A 25,985-nucleotide genomic window follows, 5' to 3' on the forward strand; every position below is an offset into this window, starting at 1 on the left:
GTGGTGTTTACTTTGCGGTAATTAATGAACCTTTGCTTTATGTACTCTTATATATGTATTATGTTTCACAATAAAAAGGTATTAAAAAATGAAGTCAGCTGGCAACATGTAAGTCAGGGCAACTCACATAAAATCTGGATTTACAAGCAGCTCTGAAAAAAACTGGAAGATCTGGCCTGCCTTTCTCTGACAACAATGGGCTGGGGCTGAGCAACTTCTGCGTCCTTTAGACCAGCTTGTGCTCTCTACCATTCAGCACCCTCTCTTTCGGTTCTCATGATTCATGCTGCTCCTCCGGTCTGAGACTCACCTAACACCATTCCATACTCGTCTCCCTGACACTCCCTTACAAAACACAGATGTAAAAGCAGGTGCATGTGTGATTTCTAAAGTGTGCCATTAACCAGAGCAAGTACATTAACCTTAGATTCCTCAACTCTAAAAGAGATCACAGCAGTATGTAACAGTTATTAAGATTAGATAATACACATAAAACACTTAGCTCTCATCCCTCAGTAATAGGAGGCTGTTATTTATTACTAATACACATTGTTCATATTTACAACTAGAATGTAAATCTGCTTGCCACAGCCACTGTCTGCTGATTCCATAGGAAATACAGCATCAAAATTTGGGTTGGAGTTCCCATTGTGGCTCAGTGGGTTAAGAACTTGGAACAGTGTCTATGAAGGGCAGGTTCAATCCCTGACCTGGCTTAGTGGATTAAGGATCCAGTGTTGCCATGCGTAGCAGGGTAGATTGCAACGCAGCTCTGATTGGTGTTGCGGTGGCTGTGGTATAAGCCTCAATTGTAGCTCCAATTCTACCCCTGGCCCAGGAGGTTCCATATGCTGTAAGTGCAGCTGTTTAAAAAAAAAAAAAAAAGAATTGGCATACATTTGTTTAATTAAAGACTCCGACATTTTTAACACTGTTAAAAAAAAAAAAAAACCACAGTAAATAAATCTTCCTAAGTTCTTTAACATGACAACATTGGGAAAAGTTTACTACAATTATACTTTGACAAGTACACTTGTATTTACATGTTTTTGCCAAAGCACGTATTTCTCCCCATTATGATTTTAACTGGTCTGATCAGTGTCAGATAAATGGATACCTATGAAAATACACTTAAAAGATAATGGATTTTAAGACCTTAGTTATAAGGTTAGTTACAAAATGCCATCAAAATTAAAACTGACTTTTCAAGGTAAAACATCATAGGAAAACCAAAACCAGCTTACTCTTTTTCACATAGTTGTTAGTATTCTAATGACTAGCCCATACACTTAGCTAATTCTTGCCCCTCAGGTAAGTTTTTCTAAAAAAACCCACAAAAGTCTAGTTCAAACTATGTTTTCCAGAAGTCAGTCTGGCAGTAAGCCCTCCTAAAATGGAAACAGCATGAATTTTACCAAGAACACAATGAAAGCTAATGAACTAGTTACTCACAAAACTGATCATCTCACAAATATAATGCTGAGCCCACATACAACAAAATCCACCCTGGAAGTTTGTTTGTGAGTTCACAGGCAAAACTACAGTGTTTATCGAATGCGTAAATGAGCAGTAAAACTATAAAGAAAAACTAGAAAATAGGTAACTCAGGAGACAAGAGAGTTGTAATCTTTGGAAAAGGAGGTTATGACCCAGAAATGGCCTGTTCAGGATTCTAGCACTTATCATCACCCACAGCATTCTATTTGTTGCTTTCTGCCCACACAAATAAAATGTTCTGGGTGTATGTTAACTGCTCCATGCTCAGAACATTCTAGACTAGCAATAAACATTTGTTAAATGCAGAATACAGTTTCAAAATTCCAAATGATTATTTTTTCACAGCTTGTTTGATCCTAAATACAACATTAACAGCCAGCTTACTGTCCATTTTCCATGTTGGTATATTCACAACTTACAAGTATACAAATAAATTCTAATTACTTCATAAATCTTAATCTTTTTCTCCTTTTGAGATACTTTTACCAAATGCATGCATACAACTGTTACACAAATGTATTCAGATTTGATAGAAACATTTTTCAAAAATAAACAAGGGAAAATGCAGAAACTCGTCTTATAGCAAGCCCAGGTTCTAGACAGGATTCCACCACCCTCCCTAACCAAAAAAGCATACCAGATATGCTATGTTATTAGAAGATGACCTTAAGTGTGCTTGTTATTTAAGAGTAAACAATGCAAATTCTTTGAATCTTAAAGACGAATTACATACTTCACAACTGATTATTAGAGTACAGAGCATCTAGAAATGGTAAGCTTTTAAAAGACAGGGATCTAAAACAAAATGTGCTCGATTAATGCTTGTTGAGCTAATGAAAACACTGTCATTACTGACATCTTCCTGAATTTTAGAATTATGTATTGAATTAAGAGCAACCATAAGTTGGAGTTCTCGTCGTGGCGCAGTGGTTAACGAATCCAACTAGGAACCTTGAGGTTGTGGGTTCGGGCCCTGGCCTCGCTCAGTGGGTTAAGGATCCGGCATTGCCGTGAGCTGTGGTGTAGGTTGCAGACTCATCTCAGATCCCGCATTTCTGTGACGTAGGCAGGCAGCTACAGCTCTGATTAGATCCCTAGCCTGGGAACCTTCATATGACGCGGGAAGCAGCCCTAGAAAAGGTAAAAAGACAAAACAAATATATATATATAATATATATATTTTTTAAAAAAAAGAGCAACCGTAAGTTAATTCAGTTATCAGAAACTGTGTACACATCCAAAAGATTACTACTAACAATTTGAGAGTGAAAATCTCTAAAATAACCAGGAAAAAAAATTGAACTTCCACTCTTTGGGAATGCATATTATTTCTGAAAAACAAAAACAGAACACATTTCCACAAATTAACAAAACTTTATTAATTAAGCCAGGTATATGCTAATTTTACATTCCTTATTAGTATCCATGCAAAGTAATATTCACTCTGTTTTTTACCTCCCTTCTGGGCTCAATAAACTAGAATGATTGAGGTCACACATATCAGTCAACTCATTTCTCAGCGTCTACCAGCATGAAAGAGATTGTTGTAATATATATAACTGAAATACACCTACGACATAAATGAAAACTTAACTTTTGATCTATCCCAAAGTTAAAGGCTATCCGAGAGTCAGTATTTAACCCTCCACGTGTAACAGGGCTTGTTATTAAATCTCAAATGGAATTTGGTGGTACAAATTTTTGCAGCATTGGTTTTCTAATGTTAAAATAGTGCTCTGTGGTAGTCAATCATTCAGTGTCCATTGTTTTCACCTATTTTTAGGATATTAATGAAACTTCCTATCCATGTACTCATCATATACTTATTATTAAAGAGGAATGGAAATCAAGCACCTGGCTAACCCATGAAGGAGTAACCTGAAGCCACTCTTCTCTGCAATAAATAAGTTAAGAAGTATTCTAGGTCAGAGGTAGCAAAAGGCCTATATTTATTGCTGGTTTATATTAGAAATACTGTACTAAAACCGGCCAATTTTAGATTAAATTTAAAATTTGGTAAACTGTCCCAATGTCTATCTCTTTATACAAGATTAAAAACTGTTAAACTGAGGTTTTTAGGACTGTCTTTCAAAATTCAGAGATGCAAAGCAAGTTCTGGACAAATATTTCAGAAATATTATACTAGACATAAACTATCTTTTATTTAACTTAACATCCGATCAAAAACTCTATTAATAAAAACTACTTCTGTTCATTCCACTGGCTGGTCTTCATCCCTACAATGCTCAGTCGGACATGGAGTGTGCATCCACACAAGCCCAGAAAGAGCTGTGACTAGGCTGTCAAGGATGGGCGGCTCCACACTACTTGGATTTGCAGCCAGATTCAGGGTCTTCTGCTGGACTAAATTTTGATCATTTCAGAGCTCTGTCAATAAGAAGGATTACATTTCCGAATTTTCACCAAAATTATTTTTAATGATGTTTTCCTTAGCAGCATGGTGATCTATCTTGTTTATAGGCAGTTTTATTCTTAGAACTGTACTGAGTTTACATTTGGTCTCTAAATAGAATAAAAGATTCAATAGGAGATAAAAGTTAGAACCAGTACACTGTTACTGGGACTGAGAGAAAAAAAAAAAGTGAAACTACTGTAATCTTTTTCCTTCAAACCAAACAGGAAATGGTGCTATATATGCTATATAACAGCTCTCAAAGCCACAGACTGGTTTCAACCTCATTATTTGTTAGTGGGCAACCGCCTCTCACCCACTGACAGCAATCAATGGGCAGCTGAGACTTTCTTAAATATGACATAAAAGTTAAGTTTGAAAGTTCCTAACACAAAAACTATCAGTATTTTAAAAACAGAAAGAAAAGGTCTTTCCTAACTGTAGTGCAATCTGTGCTACTGCACAATCTGTGGGAAAACGCTGAATTTTTAAGTACCTATCTTATAGAGCTATCCTAAAATGAACTTAAGAGTTGTAAACGTAGTCAGGATTAGCAATCAAGTACATAAATGACACTTTTAACCACAAGCGTCTACAATGTCAAACGTGCCAACACAAAAAAATTAAAAGCCTGCCTTAAATACCATAAAAATATTTCTAATGAAAAACAAGTATTGTACAGCTTGGCAGGTACAGAAAAATATTACTAGAGTGAAGCTCATTAAAAGACAGTAGATACATCAAGTGAATTCTCATAAAGCACAGTGAGTTTTTAGTTTACCTTTAAAGCAGTATGAAGCAAAGAGGCACTAATCATTAAGTAAAAAAATTAAACTCTGTCATAACTGCCACTCAGAGCACAATTCCTATCTATAAGGACTAATCAGTTTTGTTCATTGAGCTGTACTGTAGTTTTTAACTTTCAAATGTTCAGTAAGTCCATTCTGCCTTACTTGATACTATAAATCAATTCCTGAGAAATGGTGTAAATAATTTCCATACTAAGCTACATTATAATTTTAGAAATAATCAATGGAAAAAATTCTGTTTCTGAGACATAATGGAAACTTTTAAGCAGAAAAATCTAATAAGCACGTGTAATAGTACAATCTTAAATATTATTGCTTCCTCTAAAGTGAAACAGCTTGAAAATCCAGAAGCTACTGAACTTCTTTCAGCCACTTTCTGTGATTCAACCAACGGAAATGTTCCTAACAATTATTCATACCATTTCTCACATAATTAAACAATTCTTTGGTGAGGCAGAAAACCACCCTCAAATTCGTTTTCAATTTTCAAATATAATATTCCATTTGCAAATTCAGATGTACATCATTGCACACATATAACAACTTTTCCTTTATTACTTAAGTTAATACCATGCACAGAGAAACCCTTTTCAACTCGGGTATATCTTTTAAAAAGCATCCTACGTTTTCTTTCAGTATTTTATGATTGGGAGGGGAGGGTAATTGACTGAAGCAGAAAACTAACTCTTTTAAAAGGATAATCAACACTGTTTATTGAATAACCCACTCTTTCTTCAATAAACATGTTACTTTTTTATCATTTTTCTTTTTTGGCCTTTTTGGGGCCAAACCTTCAGCATATGGAAATTCCCAGGCTAGGGGTCGAATCAAAGCAGCAGCTGCAGGCCTACACCATAGCCACTCGAGGTTCAAAGAATCGTCTGAGACCTAGACCACAGCTCAAGGCAATGTCAGATCCTTAACTCACTGAGCGGGGCCAGGGATTGAACCCACGTCTTCCAGGATACTAGTCGAGTTCGTTACCACTGAGCCACAATGGGAACTCATTTATTCTTAATTTTCCCTCTTTCTGGCTAAGTGAATTTAGACAAATTACTTTATCTCTCTGGTGTTTCAATTTCCTCATCCATCAACTGCAGGTAACTAGTGCTCACTCCATAGGGACACTCTGAGAAGTAAATCTCAATTAGTTCACGTAAGCACTTAGAACAATACTTCACACACATTAACGCTGATGACCATAATCACAAAAAGCTCATAAACACACAGACGTTTCTGGACTCTGTAATTCCAATGACTATTCCTGAGGTAAAAAGACTGCTTTAAATTACTTTGAATTCACAACACATCAGGTTTTCTAATGTCTTCTTTTTCCAAAATTTCATGGCTGTCATTTAGCTTATCAGATAAACTTCCTCATCAATATGTCAAGTTTTCTACAATACTACACTGGAATTCTATTTGTAACTGTATAAACATCAACTCAAAGAAATTTGCTATATTTAATAATAGTGACCTTCCTCATTGAGAAAATATATTTTCTTATCTCATTTATTGAGGTTTTATGTCCGTATTTAAAATCAGGTAATTTACCAACGACTGTTATATTTATTCCTAGATAAAACCTTTTTGGACAAAGACTTAGTGACATATATCAGAATTTTAAATGCACATACCCTTTGACCTGGATATTTCTTTTTTAAGAATTCAACATAAAGTAATACCGTACAAGCGCATATATAAAAACCTAAAGCTACTTATTACAGTAACAAAATCCTGGAAACAAGTTAAATGTCTATCAATAAGGCAATAACAATCTGCAGCATATTCATGGGATGGAAAAATATTCAACCATTACAAAAAATATAGAGTCAAAGGTATGGGCTTAGGGAAGAGTTCTTCTACAAAGCATTACGTTAAAAACAAAGGCAAACTGGAAAATTAATGTCTTCATTTATTTTAAATTGAGAAGTAGGAGAAACAAAAACATGATATGTACACACTGAGTACACAGCCTGGTTCCTACTAAGTATTTTAATCACCTTAAAAAAATGAAATATGACTTGGTTGATTGAATATTATTTCATTTCACCTTTTATGGCCTGCCTTGCTCTACATAAGATTTAACAATGGCCCCATAACAAAGCATTTTTTTTAAAGCTTTCTGCTCACATTTTACTCATAAATATTTAAGAATGCAAATGTCCATACAATGTAATGTGTAAGTTAACCAGCAATCCTTTGCAATATGCCTTTTCAATATAAAATGTCAATACCACAATTCAAAAGTTTGACTCCTCTTAAATCATTTTACTATGACAATCCACTGAAAACTGAAAAAATCTTTTGAGAGTGTGTCATCTTCGATATCAAGTGTTAGAGATCACACTACAGGAACAAAGTGATACTCTGTAATATGGAAACAAAGCTTTTCCTCCTAGGAAAGTTAAGTTCCAGAAAAGATAAATGTGAGCTTATTTTCAAATCCATGCAAAATTTTGCCTTTTATTCTAAATCTTGAGATCAAATGTTCTTCATCAATATATGGTCAAAAAAATACACATGAAAGTTTTCTTAAAGAAAGAACACTAAATTCCTTAAAAGAATTCAATCACTACTAAATGTAATCACTAACTTCTGCCAGCCAGAAAAAAGGTCTTGAGTTCAGGAACTTCAGGGCCATATTATACCTGGTCCCAGATGCTATGAATAAACATTTCAAAAGTTTTTTGTTTGAAAATAAAACTACTACCTGCTTAACTTTGATACTGGTTGAACCACAGAACTGATTTTTAAGAGAATTTTTACTATTCACGTTTCTATATTATTCCAATTGTTTCAAAGGGCCAGTACTATTCCATGTACAAAAAAAAAGACGGTTAAATGACTTTTATGAACTTAAGCTTCTTAATATGAAATACAAATTGGTTTTGAAGCACTGAGAAAATGGCATAATCAAAACTTGGATAAAATGATAGGAAAAGGCGCTACTTTATGAGGAACCCACAGGTGCTAATATTTTTCACCCCACTGTCCATTTGTAAGGTATTTTGTGTTAATTTTGAAAGTTTAACTGAAACTAAACTCTAAAAAGTGTTGAGATTATCTTCAACGTTACCTTAAACAAGCAGGGTGGAAAAAAAACCCCAACCTACTGCACACAAATCGAGTGTTTGCCGTCTCAATCCTTATCGCTGGCGCGCGCATTCCAACAACAGTGACATCAGATCGAAACTACAGGGTTTGCCAGGGACCAACCACTCCTGCAGAGACAGCAGCCAGCGGCCGCGGGAGGTGGCACACGAACCCCGACCTCCGCCCACCGGGCCGCGGAACCCGCTCCCCGCGTCCAGCTTCGCCGCGCCAGACCTGTTGCGCGTCGCCACTCGTCCGCCTCCCAGAGAACTAAAGCCCGAGCCGGGCAGCGACGCCGCCGCGATGCACCTGCCCGCGGCCCGGCCCCGGCCCAGCCCCAGCGGCGGGGAGAGGGAGGAGAGCTGCCCCTGGCAGGACACCCTTGGCGGGAAGGGACGGGACGCCCCGGGCGGCACTCACCTTGGCGGCCGCGGCCCTGGCGGACATCTTGTCTCTTCCGCGCCTCGCGACGCTCCTCGGACCCGAGACTCCGCGCCACCAGCCGCCGGCTCCTCACGCTACGGCCCAGATAAACATCCCCCGGGAGCGAGCGGGGCTGGGGCGGGGGCGCCGGAGAGGCCCGGCCCACAGGGAGGGGACTCAACTCGGACAAAAGTCCGCGCAGCGCCCGCCCCGCCCGGGTCTCCCTGCGGGGCGCGCCGGGCCGGCGCCTAACCTCCGAGCGCGGCCGCCGCAGCACTAGACGTCCGCACGGCCGCCCTCCCTCCACTCGGCAGCACTGGGGGCCTCAGGCTCCCCAGGCCTCGGCCGCCCGCTAGGTTCTCGGAAGCAGCTTCAGCACGTAACTTCTCGGGAGCGAGCCTCAGCCAGGGACGTGGCGTCGGCTGGGCGAGCCGGCGCCGGCAACCGCTGGCCGCCACGCAAACCTGCCGGCCCGGCCCGGCCCGGCCCACTGAGCATGCCCGGCGGGGGGCGGAGCCGCCTGTGGGGCGGGGCAAGAGGCGGGGCCATGAGGCGCGGGGCGAGCAGCCTGGCCAGCTTCCTGTCCGGATGCGACCCCTGTTGCGGAAGGAAAAGCCCAGTTTCCGAAGTAACTTGGCAAACGGAGTTTCCGCCGGTTGGCGGGTTTTCCTGTTTGTTCCCATCGCAGGTCCCGCCGAAATCGTCCCCAAGAAGCAAAGCCCCTGCGAACCCAGCCTTTCCGACCCGGGACGGAGACGTGCGCATCTGCTCATCAAGCCGCGGGGCCCGGCACGCACACCACACCCCGGGCAGATGGCTACAGCTGCCCGGCGTGCTCGGGCCTCATCTCTGAGGGGCTCCTGACGAGGTCAGAAGAACGGGTGTCCTTCACAAGCCAGCGGGTCCTGGTCCCCGGGCAGGAGCTTGAGAAAGACCCCAGAGCACTGTAGTACCTCGACCCTCCCACGCAGATCCCAAACTTCTTTGTCCGGCCGGTAGCCTGGGAAGTCAAAAGCGCATTTTTGGCATCAATGCTAAAATTCTTAGTGCTGAGTGAATTCCTAATCCCAGTGCCTCCAGCTCGCGCGGAGCATAGAAGGCCTAACGAAGTTCAGTCCCCAGCCTAGCGCCATCAGCCACTGCTCCAACTTACCCCCATGCAGCCCGCCTCCCTGGACACCAAGGAAAATGCAGGAAACCATTCCCAGCCTTGCTATTCTACACAGATGTCAGGAATTCTCAGTAGCTGTAAATACTGCTGTCCTCAAAGGACCTGGTATAGTGCCACAAAATGTACACAAGAAATGCACACAAAGTGTAAACATCAGGTTTTAAATCATGGTGTTCTCTTTAGAACTTAATTGTATGAAAAGATCAAGCTTAGCTAAAGAATATTTGTACATAAATACCATTTAAAATTTCAAAGTAAAATAACATATATTTTGCAATGTGAAGTTATATCTGAACGAGAAGTTCTGAGAAAAAAGCATTTTGCAAATCAAACCCTTATTCCTTTCTCTTCCCAGCCCCCTCAGAAATGGTTGAAGTAACTTTGGTTTTAAAGTTGTGTTGTATGTGACTTTTGCTTTTGAACAAAGTATTATTTATTCTTTTAAGACTGTAATTAGGAGTACCCATCCTGGCACAGTGGAAACGAATCTGACAAGGAACATGAGGTTGTGGGTTCGATCCCTGGCCTCATTCACCAGGTCAGGGATCTGGCATTGCTGTGACCTGTGGTGTAGGTCACAGACGCAGCTTGGACCTGGCGTGGCTATGGTGTAGGCCGGCAGCTACAGCTTCCATTTGACCCCTGGCCTGGGAACCTCCATATGCCACGGACGAGGCCCTAAAAAGAAAGAAAAAAAAAAAGACTGTAATTAAAATTTCCTTATGAGCAAATGCTATTTTTTAAAAATTGTGGCAATATTATGTATGTTTTAAAAGGTGGCTGTGGAAGACCTTCCATATCATCTTTATTAGTCTTTCCATTTAATAAGATACACAATCAGTGTGACCTGCCTAGAAGCAATACTTGCTTCTTCAATAGACCTAAACCTGGAAACAGTATCTACAAATGCACTCAGACCTTTCATCTTTCTTCATGTGATACTTTTCACCAAGCCTCCTGTATATAATTTAAATACTAGGTTAAATAATGATTTGTCAAAGACCTAACACATCTGATTACAGTTTTAGTTTATTTTACTTTTGCCATGATTAAAAAAATAAAATCAGCAAGAAATTTCACATTGAGAATGCTAATGCCTTAAAAACTACATTAATAAAAATATTTCAATGACTAATACTATCTTTAAATTCTTAATGATATTTATAATATATAAATTTAGTTGTACAATGTATGTTTTATGTATCTCCTTTTTTTGGAGAATCGAGAAAATTTTTGTCATTTGTAAAAATAAAGGTAAAACATTGTCAAGAATTAAAAACACATCTCCATTCCTATGGTTTATATTGGGGGAGATGCTTTGATAAGCAGAAAGCAGGAGTTCCCCTTGTGGCTCAGCTATAATGTAACAAACCCAACTAGTATCCATGAGGATGGGAGTTCAATCCGGGGCCCTGCTCAGTGGGTTAAGAATCCGGTGTTGCTATGAGCTGCAATGGAGGTTGCAGACACCGCTCAGATCTGGCATTGCTGTGCCTGTGGCACAGGCCAGCAGCTGCAGCTCTGACTCCACCCCTAGCCTAGTAACCTCCATATGCCACAGATGCAGCCCTAAAAAAAAAACAAACAAACAAACAAACAAAAAAAACTGATAAGCAAAATTTCATATAGTTGCCCCTTTAACAATGAAGAGTTTATCCACTGAGCACTCCCAAAATGTTCAAATTATACCACAACTTTAATGTATACATATGGATGTGGCTATAGCTCCTCTAGATAAATTTTATGGGAAGAAATAAAAGCAAAATTGAGATTCTCATTTAGAATTACAATAAAGCTTAACCAAGAATCTTTCAATTGCACAGACTATTTTATTTCTCATCATTTTATGCAATCTGAATAGGAAACTGAAAAACCACAACACTTATGAGACAACTTCCTGTGGGATTTTTGGTGTCTGTGGCGCAGACTGAAAAAAAAAACTATGTGTGCAAAATCTTTATAAATCTTAGAACAATTTATTTAAACCGCTTTGCCCAAACAACTTTATCCATACCCACATTTTCTATATGTATGTTTCCATTACGAAAAAAAAAATCTTTAGAAAAGCGTATGTGTTATTTTTAGTATGAGCTGTGAGTTTACACATGAAATACAAAGGGGAAATAAAGCTCCCGTGGCAGAAAATGAGACAATCTAGATAATTTTACAGAAGAAAATATATATACAAAATACTAGAATTAGGAGAACGTTATCAAAGCATTGTTACAACAAAATAAATAATTCCAATCTAACTCTTGTGCCATATTTTTAAAAACTGTATAAATTGCTTCAGTTTTCTTCTGCCAGTAAAGGTGTATGACACCCTTTAAATAAAGAAAAGCTTTTTTTTGTTTGTTTGTTTTTTGCTTTTTAGGGCTGCGTTTGCAACATATAGAGGTTCCCAGGCTAGGGTCAAATCAGAGCTATAGCTGCCAACCTACGCCACAGCCACAGCAATGCCAGATCTGAGCCGTGTCTTCAACCTACACCACAGCTCACAGCAACACCAGACCCTTAGCCCACTGAGCAAGGCCAGGGATAGAACCTGCAATCTCATGGTTCCTAGTCAGATTTGCTTCCGCAGCACCATGACAGGAACTCCAGGAAAAACTTTTTAAGGCTCATAAAGTTTCTAGGTTTCACAGATCAGTAACATTTCAAAAAAAAAATGTAGGGGTACAATATAGGATGACCAGATTTTAATCTTATTTTATTTTGCAAAGTAAAGACATTTAAAAACAAACATTATGGGAGTTTATGATATAAAATGTAAATTTTATATCAAAGGTTTTGCCACACACAAAAAAACTAAAAGAATGTTACTATCACCAACATAATTTCATCTTGTAAAAGGGCATGTAGGAGTTCCCATTGTGGCTCAGCAGAAATGAATCTGACTAGGATCCGTGGGGACATAGTTTCGATCCCTGGTTAAGGATCTGGCGTTGCTGTGAGCTGTGGTATTGGTCACAGATGCAGCTCAGATCCCATGCTGCCGCGGCTGTGGCGTACGCCAGCAGCTATAGTTCTGGGAACCTCCATATGCCACGGGTATGACCCTAAAAAGACAAAGGAAAACAACAACAACAAAAGGATATGTAAACACTAAAAACAAGTCATTTTTTATTCAGTTCAAAATAAAGTATAGTCTTTCCTAAGAAGAGTTCCTCCTAAGGAAGAGGGGGGCCATCCTGCCTCTGCCTAGGGCTTTCTCTTTTTAGGGTCCTGAATGTCACACAACCAGGCAGACTGGAAACTCCTTAATTCCATGGGATCCATGACTTAGCTGGACTGTAGGTCAAGCCTCTGACTCATTTCTCCTTCACAGCTTCTGCATCCCATCTTCTACACTCTCCTAATGATCCCTCAAAGACCCCCTCCCCAGCCCAAGCAAATAATTCACAGAGAAAAAAGAAACTAAGGAATGGAAACTCCTTTCCCTTCCTGCCAAATATGACACACCTACCTTAAATATATGCTTTTCTTCTCTCTTTCCCTCCCCCCTGGGCTGGGAATCCCATCTGGGGGATGCCCCCTCCCTGCCCCAATCCCTTCTGTCTGGCCATCATCTTTGTCCTCGCTCAGGTATAAGATTCTACCTCTCTGAATTCAAGCTTCCCCTAGTGTCTCCCATCTTAAAAAGAGAGGAAAAAAAGAAAAACAAAAATGTAAAATCCTGACCCCACCCAGGCTACCTTCAAAGGTGTGCCAGCAGTTGGGGCATGTGCCCTGCAGTGCTGTCTTGACTTTATGAATTTACTCTGGATTTATGTTTTTTAAGTCAGGGTCAAGGGACAATGGAGACACACTGGGGACCTGGAGCCTCAAATCACATTGGTTCTGTGCCCTGTGCCTCCCTGGGGAGTGCTAGGCTACCACTTCCATGACTCCTGACTCCTGGCCCTCTGTCCCTGACAGTAATCCAGTGAGATCCAAGAGCCTGGATGGCAGGCAGCACCATTTCCCACCTTGGCAGGGGAGCTTCTCTTTTGGCCCCCATTCAGGTACCAAGCCTTCCCAGCATGGAGGTTTAAGGATCTTAGGTGGCTGCGGGTTGCTACAGGCTGCAGCAGCAGGCGAGGAGCTTGACTTCCCCAGACCTTGTGCATAGCCAGGGCGTCTGGGTCAGGCGGCTTGTGACAAAAGGGTTCTGGTAGGCCTAGCAGGCAAATGGGACCCCCAGAACCCCTGAGGGACTGTTCTGCCTGTGATTATTCCCAGTTCCAAGGCTGCTCCTCCATCTGTCCCTGTTTGGGGTCCTCTCTCCTCCAGACCTTTCTAAGTCTGCCTGTGCTTATGTCTTCTGGCCAGCTTAAGGGACAAACTCCGGAGACAAACCAAGAAATAGGAATTATATAATTTAAGTAATTCCTCATACAATTTAACTGTTTTTGGCCACACTTGTAGCATATGGATGTTTTCTAGGCCAGGGATTAAATCTGAGCCACAGCTGTGACCTAGTCTACAGCTGCAGCAATGCCAGATCCTTAACCCAGTGCACCAGGCTGGGGATTGAATCCATACCACCACAGAGACGATGCCGGATCCTTAACCCTCTTCACCACAGCAGGAACTCCCAAGTTAAATGTTCTGATCTTTGCATTTAAAACTAGCCTGAGGAGTTCCCATTGTAGCTCATCTGGCTGAGAACCTAACTAGTATCCATGAGGGTGTGGGTTCAATCCATGCCCTTGATCACTGGGCTAAAGGATCCAGCATTGCCAAGAGCTGTGGTGTAGGCTATATATGTGGCACAGATATGGCGTTGCTGTGGCTGTGGTGTAGGCCAGCAACTGCAGCTCCAATTTGACCCCTAGCCTGGGAACTTCCATTTGCTGCAGTTGTGGCCCTAAAATAAGCAAAAAACAAACCAAAACAAAGACGAAAACAAAAAAAACAAAAAAACTAGTCCAATGTAAAGATAAATGATAAAACTATATGAACTATATGTACCTTTAAGGATACTTTTTTCTGCTTTTTGAACAGAGGGTCCTGTACTTTCACTGTGCACTGGATCCCACAAGTTATACAGGCAGCTTTGAGTCCACCTCCCTTGACAGCCTATTCATGATGAGCTTCCAGAGAGTTCTCTCTCACCCTCATGTCTTTCTGTTGTCAGTGCCCAACCAGCTGTCTCTGCATTCTTGCTTTTCTCCCCTAATTTCACAATACAGGAATGCTTTCCTTCTGTAAAAGACTCAAGCAAGAGATATTTTTTAAAAGTCTAACTGAGGGAGTTCCCGTCGTGGCGCAGTGGTTAACGAATCCGACTAGGAACCATGAGGTTGCGGGTTCGGTCCCTGCCCTTGCTCAGTGGGTTAAGGATCTGGTGTTGCCGTGAGCTGTGGTGTAGGTTGCAGACGCGGCTCGGATCCTGCATTGCTGTGGCTCTGGCGTAAGCCGGTGGCTACAGCTCCGATTAGACCCCCAGCCTGGGAACCTCCATATGCCGTTGGAGTGGCCCAAGAAATGGCAAAAAGACCAAAAAAAAAGTCTAACTGAGCCACATCCTCCATTCCCATTACCCAGGAATACTAATATGTAAAGTTAACTAAAGAATATGTACCATATCACTTTCTGGGTATTTATTTACACATATATATGGAAAGAGAAATAGAGAAGTGGAGATACATAGGTATACATTTTTTAAACAAATGATAAACTATATTTACTATTTTATAATTTTTTTCACCTAATATTTTTGTCTTGGAGATTATATCAAACAATGAAAATCTACTTCATGATTTTAAAAAGACTGTCTAGCATTCATAATATGGAGATACTATACCTAAGATGATTTTTATATTATAACATTGCAATAGAAATCCTTATCTATGGCGTTCCTGATGTGTTATAGCTGGTTAAAGGATCCAGCCTTGTCTCTGAGGCAGTGTGGATTCGATCCCTAGCCCACGAACTTCTGCATGCTGCAGGTACAGTCAAGAAAAAAATTTTTATCTATGCCTTTTTGTGCACACCTACAAGTCTTTCTCTGGAAGAATTATCTAAATGGATTTTTTTTTGACTGAAGTACACGCTTATTTAAAATAAAATTTTATTTTAAAACTTTTTTTTTATTTTTTGGCTGCACGCATAGCATGCGGAAGTTCCCAAGCCAGGGAAAGAACCATCACCAAGCAACAAACTCAGCCACCTCAGTGACAACACCAGATGTTTAATCTGCTGAGCCACATGGACACTTCTAAAATAAAAATTTTAAACTGATACTGTCAACTTGCCAACCAAAAATACCAAATCAACCTATCCTGTTTCCCCTACTATATGAACACTTGATACTCATCTTTTGAATTTTCATCCATCAGGTAGACAAAAATGGTATATATTACTTGTCATTTATTTCACTTACTCCCCCTTTTTATTAGTCATTTCTTTTTGCTTTGCCTAAGTTCTTTAAGGATCCCCTTATATTTAATGCATTCTTTTTTTTTTTTTGTCTTTTTGCCATTTCTTGGGCCGCTCCCACGGCATATGGAGGTTCCCAGGCTAGGGGTCTAATCAGAGCTGTAGCTGCCAGCCTACGCCAGAGCCACAGCAACGCAGGATCCGAGCCGCGTCTGCAACCTACACCACAGCTCACGGCAACGCCAGATCCTTAACCCACTGAGCAAGGGCAGGGATCAAACCCGCAACCTCATGGTTCCTAGTCGGATTCGTTAACCACTGCGCCACGACGGGAACTCCTATTTAATGCATTCTAAATCTCTTCAGTTTGCTGTGTTTGTGTGTGTGTGTGTGTGTGAGAGAGAGAGAGAGAGTGTGTGTGTATGAAATAAATTTCTTTTGGAATAATTTTAGCTTCACAGATAGTTGAAAAGATAGTACAAAAAGTTCCTATATTCCCTTTATCCAGGTTCCCTTAATGTCAACATTTTATATAACTACCTTAGATGTGTGTAAAAAACTTAAAAATTAACATTGTTACATTATTAACAAAACTGCACCAAGTCCTGCCAATTTTAACTCTTTAATTTCTCTGATATTTTTCCAATTTTGCCAAGCCTCCTCCTTTCCAAATCTTATGAAAACTAGTTTGGCCATGTTCATTTTGAGCCTCTAGGATTTCTTAAATTCAAGGTTGTGAACACAACTATGAGTGAGGGAGAGTATAAATTAAAAAACCACAGAGGACAACACAGGGTACAGCTGGAGTTTCATAGTTCTGATTATATTCAAGGAACTTTTTTCTCAGATTCATCTTTGTAAAAGAACTTCTTGAGATATTTTCTCATCTCAAATAATAAATGGAGATCAGAAGAAATTTTTTTTTTCATTTTTTTATTTCTCAAATGAATTTATCACATCTGTAGTTGTATAATGATCATAACAATCTGATTTCACAGGATTTCCATCCCACAGCTCAAGCACATCCCCCCACCCCCCAAACTGTCTCCTCCAGAGACCATAAGTTTTTCATTGTCTGTGAGTCAGCATCTGTTCTGCAAAGAAGTTCTGTCTGTCCTTTTTTCAGATTTCACATGTCAGTGAAAGCATTTGATGTTGATGTCTCATTGTATGGCTGACTTCATTTAGCATGATAGTTTCTAGGTCCATCCATGTTGCTAAAAATGCTGGTATTTCGTTCTTTTTGATGGCTGAGTAATATTCCATTGTGCATATGTACCACATCTTCTGGATCCACTCCTCTGCTTCCATGTTTTGGCTATTGTAAATAGTGCTGCAATGAACACTGGAGTACATGTGTCTTTGCGAGTCGTGGTTTTCTCTGGATAGATGCCCAGGAGTGGGATTAGAAGAAATATTTCTAACCCAGTTTAGTTTAAAGTCTGTCTTCCCCAAGTGGCAGGGAGTACCAAACTCAACGGATTAAGAAAGAGATATTCCTTAAAAGAAGCTCAACAGTTTGGTCTTCCACAGTATAATGTCTGAGTTTTATTTACAATTTATGTGTATATGTGTGATAAAACCTTTATAAAAGTAGTTTTTTAAAACAAACAATAAACATAAACTACAGAATAGTAGAACTCTGATAAAAAAAGTAAATACATTTTTAAAAAAACTAAAATTATCTATTTTTACAAAATAAGTTTAAAAAAACTAAAACTAGAATTATCTAATTATTTTTACAAAATAAATTAAAAAAACTAAAAATAGAATCATCTATTTTTACAAAATAAATTAAAAAAAAACTAAAAATAGAATTATCTAATTATTTTTAAACTAAAACTAGTTTTAAAAAACTAAAAACAGAATTACCTGGAGTTCCTGTTGTGGCTCAGTGGTGAACGAATCAGACTATGAACCATGAGGTTGCGGGTTTGATCCCTGGCCTCGCTCAGTGGGTTAAGGATCTGGCGTTGCCGTGACCTGTGGTGTAGGTCACAGACGCGGCTCAGATCCCGCTTTGCTGTGGCTCTGGTGCAGGCCAGCAGCTACAGCTCCAATTAGACCCCTAGCCTGGGAATCTCCATATGCTGCCAGTGTGGCCCTAAAAAGACAAAAGGCAAAACAAAAACAACAAACCAGAATTACCATTTGATGCAGCAATCCCACTCCTGGGCATCTATCCAGAGAAAACCATGACTCAAAAACACACATGCAAAAAAAAAATAAAAAAAAAAGATACATGTACTTCAATGTTCATCGTAGTACTATATACAATAGCCAAGACATGGAAACAACCTAAATGCCCATCGACAGAGGAGTGGATAAAGAAGATGTGGTACATATACACAATGGAATACTACTCAGCCATTAAAAGGAAAGAAATAACAGCATTTGCAGCAACGTGGATGAACCTAGAAACTATCATGCTAAGTGAAGCCAGATAGTGAGACACCAACATCATATGCTGTCACTTACATGCGGAATCTTAAAAAAGGAGACAATGAACTTCTTTGCAAAACAGATACTGACTCATAGATTCCGAAAAACTTAAGGTTTCCAAATAAGACAGGTTGGGGGGTGGGGGGATGTTCCTGGGGTTTGGGATGGAAATGCTATAAAACTGGGTGGTGATGACTGTTGTACAACTATAAATGTAATAAAATTCATTGAGTAATTTTAAAAAAAGAAGAAAAAAGGAATCTGTAAGAACTGGAAACAAACTGGGGTGAGAAAATATACATTACTTTGGTGTCATAACCATATAAAGAAAAGATTATTTCCAATAATTTGTACAAAGTGATTTGACTATATTCTCAGTGGAGTATCTTAAGGAAAAGGGGAATGCAAAGAAATCTTAAATTTCTTTCAGTAGTTTGTTAGTAATACTATCAGCATTATTACTTTGAAACTTCTATCTGTGTGTGTGCATTAATATAAAACTGTAATATATTAGTGTATTAATATATAATTATATATTACTATACATAACTATATATAAGGGTATTAATATATAATTATATATTACTATATATAACTATATATAAGGGTATTAATATACTAGGATATTTAAGATGTATTAGTATTATCAACATATAACAATGTATAATATCAGCATTATTACATTATATATATAATAGTTTCAAAGTTAAATATAAACATATAACAATTTAAAAGTAATGTCAAAATTATATATGTTAATATACCCTAGTAATGCTAATATTATGTTTTTACAGTAGTTATATATTAGTTAATATAACTAATACAATATTAGTTATATATTAGTTAATATAACTAATACAATATTAGTTATATATTAGTTAATATAACTAATACAATATTAGTTATATATTAGTTGATATAATGATATTAATATATGTCAGTGTATGCTAACATTATAAGGGACCAAAATTTTCCATTTAAGAGAAAACAGAAAAAAGTATAAAACTGAAGGCATTAAATAAAAATTTCACAACTTTTTTTTTTTAGGGCCATAGGTGCGGCATAGAAGTTCCCAGGCTAAGGGTCGAATTGGAGCTACGGCTGCCAGCCTACACCGCAGTCACAGCAAGGCCAGATTCAAGCCAGGTCTGCACCTATACCACAGCTCGTGGCAACATCAGATCCTTAACCCACTGAAAGAGGCCAGGGATTGAACCCCCATGCTTGTAGATACTAGTTGGGTTCATTTCCACTGAGCCACAACGGACATTCCCACAATTCTAATTTAAGTTTAAAAATCAGAATAACAAACTTAAAAGTATATCTAAGAGAAAAAGAAACATAGACATGTATATATACATTCCAGGACCCATGGAGATACCAAAATCTGCAGAAGCTCAAGTTTCTTCTATAAAATGGTGTGGTATTTGTATATAAGCTAGGCACATCCTCCTGTATACTTTAAATCACCTCTAGTTAACTTATAACACCTAACATGAGGTAAATGCTGTGTAAATGGTTACCAGTGTGCAGCAAATTTAAGTTTTGCTTTTTGTAACTCTCTGGAATTTTTTTCTGATTACTTTTGATCTGCTATTGGTTGATTCCATAGATGCAGAACTTTTAGAAAACAGAGAACTGTGTGTGTGTGTGTGTGTGTGTGTGTGTGTGTGTTTCCCAGCTCTTGCAATTGAAAAAAATGCTCAAAATCACTAATTATTAGAGAAATGCAAATCTAAACTACAATGAGGTACCACCTCACACTAGTCAGAATGCCCATCATTAATAAGTCTATAAATAACAAATGCTAGAGGGGGTGTGGAAAAAAGGGAACCCTCCTACACTGTTGGTGGGAATGAAAACTGGTATAACCACTATGGAAAACAGTATGGAGATGCCTTAGAAAACTAAGTATAAAACTATCATATGATCTATCAATCCCATTCCTGGGCATATATCCAGACAACACTTTCATTCTAAAAGATACATGCACCCCTATGTTCACTGCAGGACTATTCACAATAGCCAAGACATGGAAACAACCTAAATGTCCAGACAGATGAATGGATGAATAAGATGTAGTACATACACACAATGGAATACTACTCAGCCATAAAAAAGAACAAAATAATGCCATTTGCAGCAATATGGATGGAACTTGAGATTCTTATACTAAGTAAACCAGAACAAGACAAAATATCCCTTACATGTGGAATCTAAAATATGGCACAAATGAACCTATCTACAGGACAGAAACGAACTCATGGACATAGAGAACAGACTTGTGGTTGCCAAAGGGGAGGGGGAAGGAGTGGGATGGACTAGGAGCTTGGGGTTAACAATCCAAACTACTACATTTGGAGTGGATAAACACTGAAATTCTGCTTTATAGCACAGGGAACTATATCCAATTACTTGTGATGGAACATAATGGAAGATATTATGAGAAAAAGAATGTATATAAATGTATAATCAGGTCACTTTGCTGTAGAGCAGAAATTGACAGAACATTATAAATCAACTATAATAACAAATAAAATAAGTAGAATTTTTAAAGGACCAGAAATAATAAAAACTCAATAGAAATCAGTCTAATCAATGCCTATACTATAATTTTCCTTCCAGGAAAGGCTGATTCCAGGTCTGGGGCAAGAAATATACATCCCAATCCTGGGACATGTTGTGCCAGAAAGCAAGTAGGTAAATGCTGTGCAAAGAATAAGGATTAAAGGGATACAGAAGCCAACAATAAGTAGCTCCCACTGGCCAAAGATGAAACAATTTGAGCCTCAAGGGAAAAAAAAAAAGACTGAAACACACTGAATACTAAAATCTACGAATTCATAATACAAGCATACCTTATGTTTTTATACTTGCAGATATTGTGGGGGGTTTTTTTGTTTGTTTTTTGTTTTTGTTTTTGGTCTTTTTGCCTTTTCTAGGGCCACTTCCCATGGCATATGGAGGTTCCCAGGCTAGGGGTCTAATTGGAGCTGCAGCCACCAGCCTACGCCACAGCCACAGCAACGCCGGATCTTTAACCCACTGAGCAAGGGCAGGAATTGAACCCGCAACCTCATGGTTCCTAGTCAGATTCGTTAACCACTGCAACATGACGGGAACTCCAGATATTGTCTTTTTTATAAACTGTAAGTTTGTGGCAACCCTGCATTGTCAGATGGTGGTTAGCATTTTTAAGCAATCCGGTATTTTTAAATTAAGGCAGATAACATTTTTTTTCAGACATTGTATTATTGTACACCTAACAGACTACAGTATTGTGTACCAGAAAATTCATCTGAGTCACTTTATTGCAATATTCACGTTATTGCCATGATCTAGATTAGAACCTTTGTTATCTCTGAGGTATGGCTGTAATATCAAAAAAGAGAGTAAATAATCAAGAGATCATCCCCTCCAAAAAACTGCCTACTGAGCATCTCTAGATGTGACTCAGGCACCAATCCTTATTCTGTAAATTGTCAGTTAAAAGGAAAGAATACATTCTGTCTGAACACTACTGCAGATAACCAAATAACTAACTGATGAGGGAAAGCTTCTCATTAAAGAAAAAAGGAACTCCAGCTAACAAATATGGAAGGAATGACAGAATTAGGAAATTATCATCTTGTTGTAACACTGAAATAACAGATGCGGGTAATGATCATCAAAGGATCAACCCACCCATCAATGTCAACATCATTAAAAGGCAAGCCTCTGTAATAGGACTGGAAGCACATGGTCAGTACTCTCAACAAAGAACTGCCCCCAGAGTGGCATCTGAATGAGATTCACATAGAAGGTGACTTCCATAAACAGAAACACAAAGAGATGGAGTTGCAGGTTAAATGACTCCACAAGGAAGCCGAGACAAATACCGAATGTGGGAGGGTCTATACAAGAAAACTGACCAGTTTTCAAAACAAATCAATAGTAAAAAAGAAAAGAAAAGCAAGTTGGGACTGCTATGGACCTTATGTGGATGGACTCCTTTTGAAACCTACATGTTGTAAAAAGACATTTTTGAGACAACTGGGGACATTTAATTCTGGGCTAAGTGTTAGATGATACCAAGATGTGATAATGGCATGTGACTATGTAAAGTATCCTTTCTGAGGAGACACATATTGAAATATGCAGAGTTGAAACAGCATAATTTTGGGGACGTGCTTTAAAATACTTCAGCAGAAAGAAGAATTTTTAGAGACAAAAATGCAGCCGAAGAATGAGAACTGTTGATTCCAGGCATCGGGCATATGAGAAGTTTAATGTATTTTCTTTCTACTTTAGAGTATGTTTGAATGTTGGTGTACATTTGACATTTCTTTCATGAAAATCAAAAAAAACAAAAATATTCCCATCAGCAAAGGTAGGTAGATTACAAATAACTGTCAGACATTCTTGCCATCTTTGTGTCTGGATGCTTCATGGCAATATGACACTGCGGGTCTTCTCAGCAAGATGTGGAGTCTTTCTTTTCCACCCCCTGAATCTGGGCAGCAGTGTGACTTGTTTTCACACATGATACAGGCAGAAGCCTAAAAAGCATCTGGCCACTGGGGCTTCCTCTCTCTTGCTACTAAGAACCCAGAGACAACCAGGGGAAGAAGCCCAGGCAAGCCTGCTGGAGAGGTCACATAGAAAAGAAAGGAGATGCTCTGGCTGACAGTTTGCCAACATCCAGACACATGAGCAAGGGAATTCTAGACCATCCAGTCCCAGCCAAGTCACAAACTGACGGCCTCTGCATGAGTGAGCCCAGGTAAGTCCAGCAAAAGAACCACTCAGCTGATCTGAACCCAAACTGCCAGCCCACAGAACCATGATTGTCTTCAAAGATGCTAAGTATTGGGGTAGTCTGTTACACAGCAAGGACAAATTGGTATGTAAGGCTGAATCTATAGGGAGTACTGCACACATATGCAAAAGATTAGCTTCTTCTTCTTTTTTTTTTTTTTGTATTTTTGCTATTTCTTGGGCCGCTCCCGCAGCATATGGAGGTTCCCAGGCTAGGGGTCCAATCGGAGCTGTAGCCACCGGCCTACACCAGAGCCACAGCAACGCGGGATCTGAGCCGCGTCTGCAACCTACACCACAGCTCACGGCAATGCCGGATTGTTAACCCACTGAGCAAGGGCAGGGATCGAACCCTCAACCTCATGGTTCCTAGTCGGATTCGTTAACCACTGCGCCATGACGGGAACTCCAAGATTAGCTTCTTAGTAGCATGAGGTACATGACATGTACTCAGTAAGGGTATCTGAATGGAAATTTCACATCCCTACAAAATGATATATGTGGAAACTGTTCTTAAGACAAAGAAGGCTTAGGTAGACTGCCTCCCTTTATATGTATAATAAGGGCTATAAAACCATGTAGTAAGTCCACTGATAGAGCAGGTAAGGCAGATAAACAGTGTAGAACTTTTGTTTTTCTTTCGACGACTAAAAAGGTCTGGCTCTGCCCCTGGTCACCTACAACGCTACAGAACTAGCCTTTGGGATTGCTGGCCCATCGCCCTGCTTTTCTCCTCCAACACAATCCTGCAACCCAAGTAGCCAGTGCATGGAGAGAGCACACATCCCCTGTGAGAATCTGGTTGGACCCTCCTGCCCTAAGGGCCACCACGGGGGTTACCCAGCACCTGTGAACACATCCAGGACACCTTCCAACGGGGCAGATTTTACACTATGGATCCTAAGAACAAATCATGTTTCCTCTTTCAACAGCTGTTCACCAGCACATGCTGGGTTCAGATATAAGGATTAATTAGAGACTGTTCAGGGTGCCACAGAAAACCTAGACCAAATTCACTGAGGTGCATGTGGACGTTTTCGCCAAGGTTTTTGTTTGTTTTGGTGTTTTCATGGCCGCACCCAAGGCATGTGGAGGTTCCCAGGGCCAGGGAATGAACCCAACCCTTTGCAGTGATCCTAGCTACTGCAGTCATGATAGGCATGGAGTACACATATGCAGTGTAGACATCCCAATAAAGGACCACAGATAGAGATGGAAACCTAGGGGACTTTGGAAGACCACTGTAAGTTAATAATTGCTCCAGAAAGCCATCAGAACAAGGCAGGATTTTTTTTTTTTTAATTTTCCCTCCTCCCAACAACTGAGGATGGTAACAATCCTTTAATTTTAAAACCCATGTTAGTTTCAGAAACATTTCAAAAAATTGTTTTGGTCACAATGTCCCAACAAAAAGCCTCTCCATTTATATTTCAAAAGTATCAAATAGTGTCAATAAACTCGCTAGTACAAAAAAAAAATGATGTACACTGTATTTTTAAAGGCCTTTTGGATTGTGTTTAGTAGTAAGCAGGCTGCTGGTGTATCTTTGGAGAGATCAAATGGTGCTGGGAAAGGGAAAAGGAGCTTGCTTTCCATTCCTGTGTGAATGCAACAAGCAGCAAAACAGCAAAGTTACTCCAGTTAGCTGGTACTCAGCTGTGCTTTCTGTCGGCAGAAGATTCATTTAGTGAACGCTGCAGATTTGGGATATTTGAACCTAGGGAAGGATTTGTATTTCCCTGCTGAGAACTCCCACTGACAGGGCTCCCGTTACCTTTCAGAATCCCAGTGCACTTCCAGTTGTCCATATAGTTAGCTTTCCACAGTTGTACACAGCCATGTCTCCTGAGACGACAGCACTGTCCCTGTTATATTCCAGCTCACTTGCCAGACCTGGGAATTATGATTATCAAACTGAACCACCTCCTGGATTTCAAATTTGGTTGGCCCACTGGAGGAAGTAAGTTCTTTTCTCACAGGCTTTAGTGTAAAAATTCTCACATCTTTGATTGCTATGCCTAGGATGTAGAAAGACCTCCCCAAGTTTGGAGCAAAAGCAATGTCATGGACAGGATCTGTGACTGTCATGAGGGTTTTGGCTTTGGCATATTTCCTGGTGTTCTCATTATATTCGAAAATGTGCACCTTGGCCATTGCATTACAACTACTGTTGTCGCTGCCCACTGCGATCATGGCAGGGGTGAGCGTGAGAGCTTGAAGGATTCCAAGAAATGCAACTGCAGCTTAGCTTGCAGGAAACCTCATGCTGCAGAGACCACTAGTTGAGGTTCATGACATCTGGCACCTCATATATTCTTACTATACTGTCTGCAGAGCAAGTGGCTAACATAAGACCCATATGCTTAGATGCAAACTTCACATGGGTAACAGATATCCTACTGTCCACTAGCAATGTCCTCTTTACCCAGTGGTTGTATCCTCACAGTTTATCATTTGATTCTCCTATTATTTCTTCCCATACAGCAGCTGTTCGGTCAAAAGAACAGGAAGCCAAAACCTGGCCAAATTCAGGATGGGCCCATGTCACACACCATACCGATCCACTATGTGTCTTCCAGCTAGCAACGCAATGGCAATCCCCACTTTCAGTTTTGTCCCAGACCTTGACACTCTGGTCGCTGGAGCAGGTGGCCATCTGCCACCTGCGAAAGTTTAAATTCACATCGTGGGTGAAATCCTTGTGGTCCGCATCGATGCTGCGTGCCACAAACATGGCTGCACCGGGCTCTTCCTGCCTCTGAGAGGGCGGTGTGGCTGCATGCAGACCACAGCCCACCAGGACCTGGGGCCAGGGTGAGCCTGAACAAGACAGGCTTGCTTGACTAGTGGAGGTGGGAGAATTGCCTCAGGTCCTTGGGTGGGGGATGGGGTGAGGCCTACATTTGGATTCAAACCAAGGGCAGGAGTTTGAGGACTACCTTTCTGACTATCCCACATGCTTTATGGGATGCTA

At 40.0% G+C, this 25,985-nt stretch overlaps 2 protein-coding genes across 6 annotated transcripts in view; both read right to left on the reverse strand.

Moving 5' to 3' along the window:
* TJP1 (tight junction protein 1) overlaps positions 1–8,715 on the reverse strand; it is a 129,511-nt gene extending 120,796 nt beyond the window's left edge. For all 5 annotated transcript variants that reach the window (XM_047766890.1, XM_047766889.1, XM_047766888.1 and 2 more), the window contains exon 1: positions 8,236–8,715. In XM_047766890.1, coding sequence (XP_047622846.1) covers positions 8,236–8,262 — 27 coding nt within the window. In that variant the 5' untranslated portion in view covers positions 8,263–8,715. The remainder of the gene's footprint in view (positions 1–8,235) is intronic.
* A 15,900-nt stretch (positions 8,716–24,615) lies between these two features.
* On the reverse strand, positions 24,616–25,745 carry SEH1L (SEH1 like nucleoporin). Its single transcript, XM_053743483.1, is given in 3 exon segments — positions 24,616–24,856; positions 24,858–25,210; positions 25,212–25,745. Coding segments are annotated over 3 exon segments (1,080 nt in total). The 3' UTR covers positions 24,616–24,663.
* Positions 25,746–25,985: the final 240 nt, after the last annotated feature.

Source organism: Phacochoerus africanus, chromosome 2 (genome assembly GCF_016906955.1).
Source record: "Phacochoerus africanus isolate WHEZ1 chromosome 2, ROS_Pafr_v1, whole genome shotgun sequence".
In the NCBI taxonomy this organism is placed as follows: Eukaryota; Metazoa; Chordata; class Mammalia; order Artiodactyla; family Suidae; genus Phacochoerus; species Phacochoerus africanus.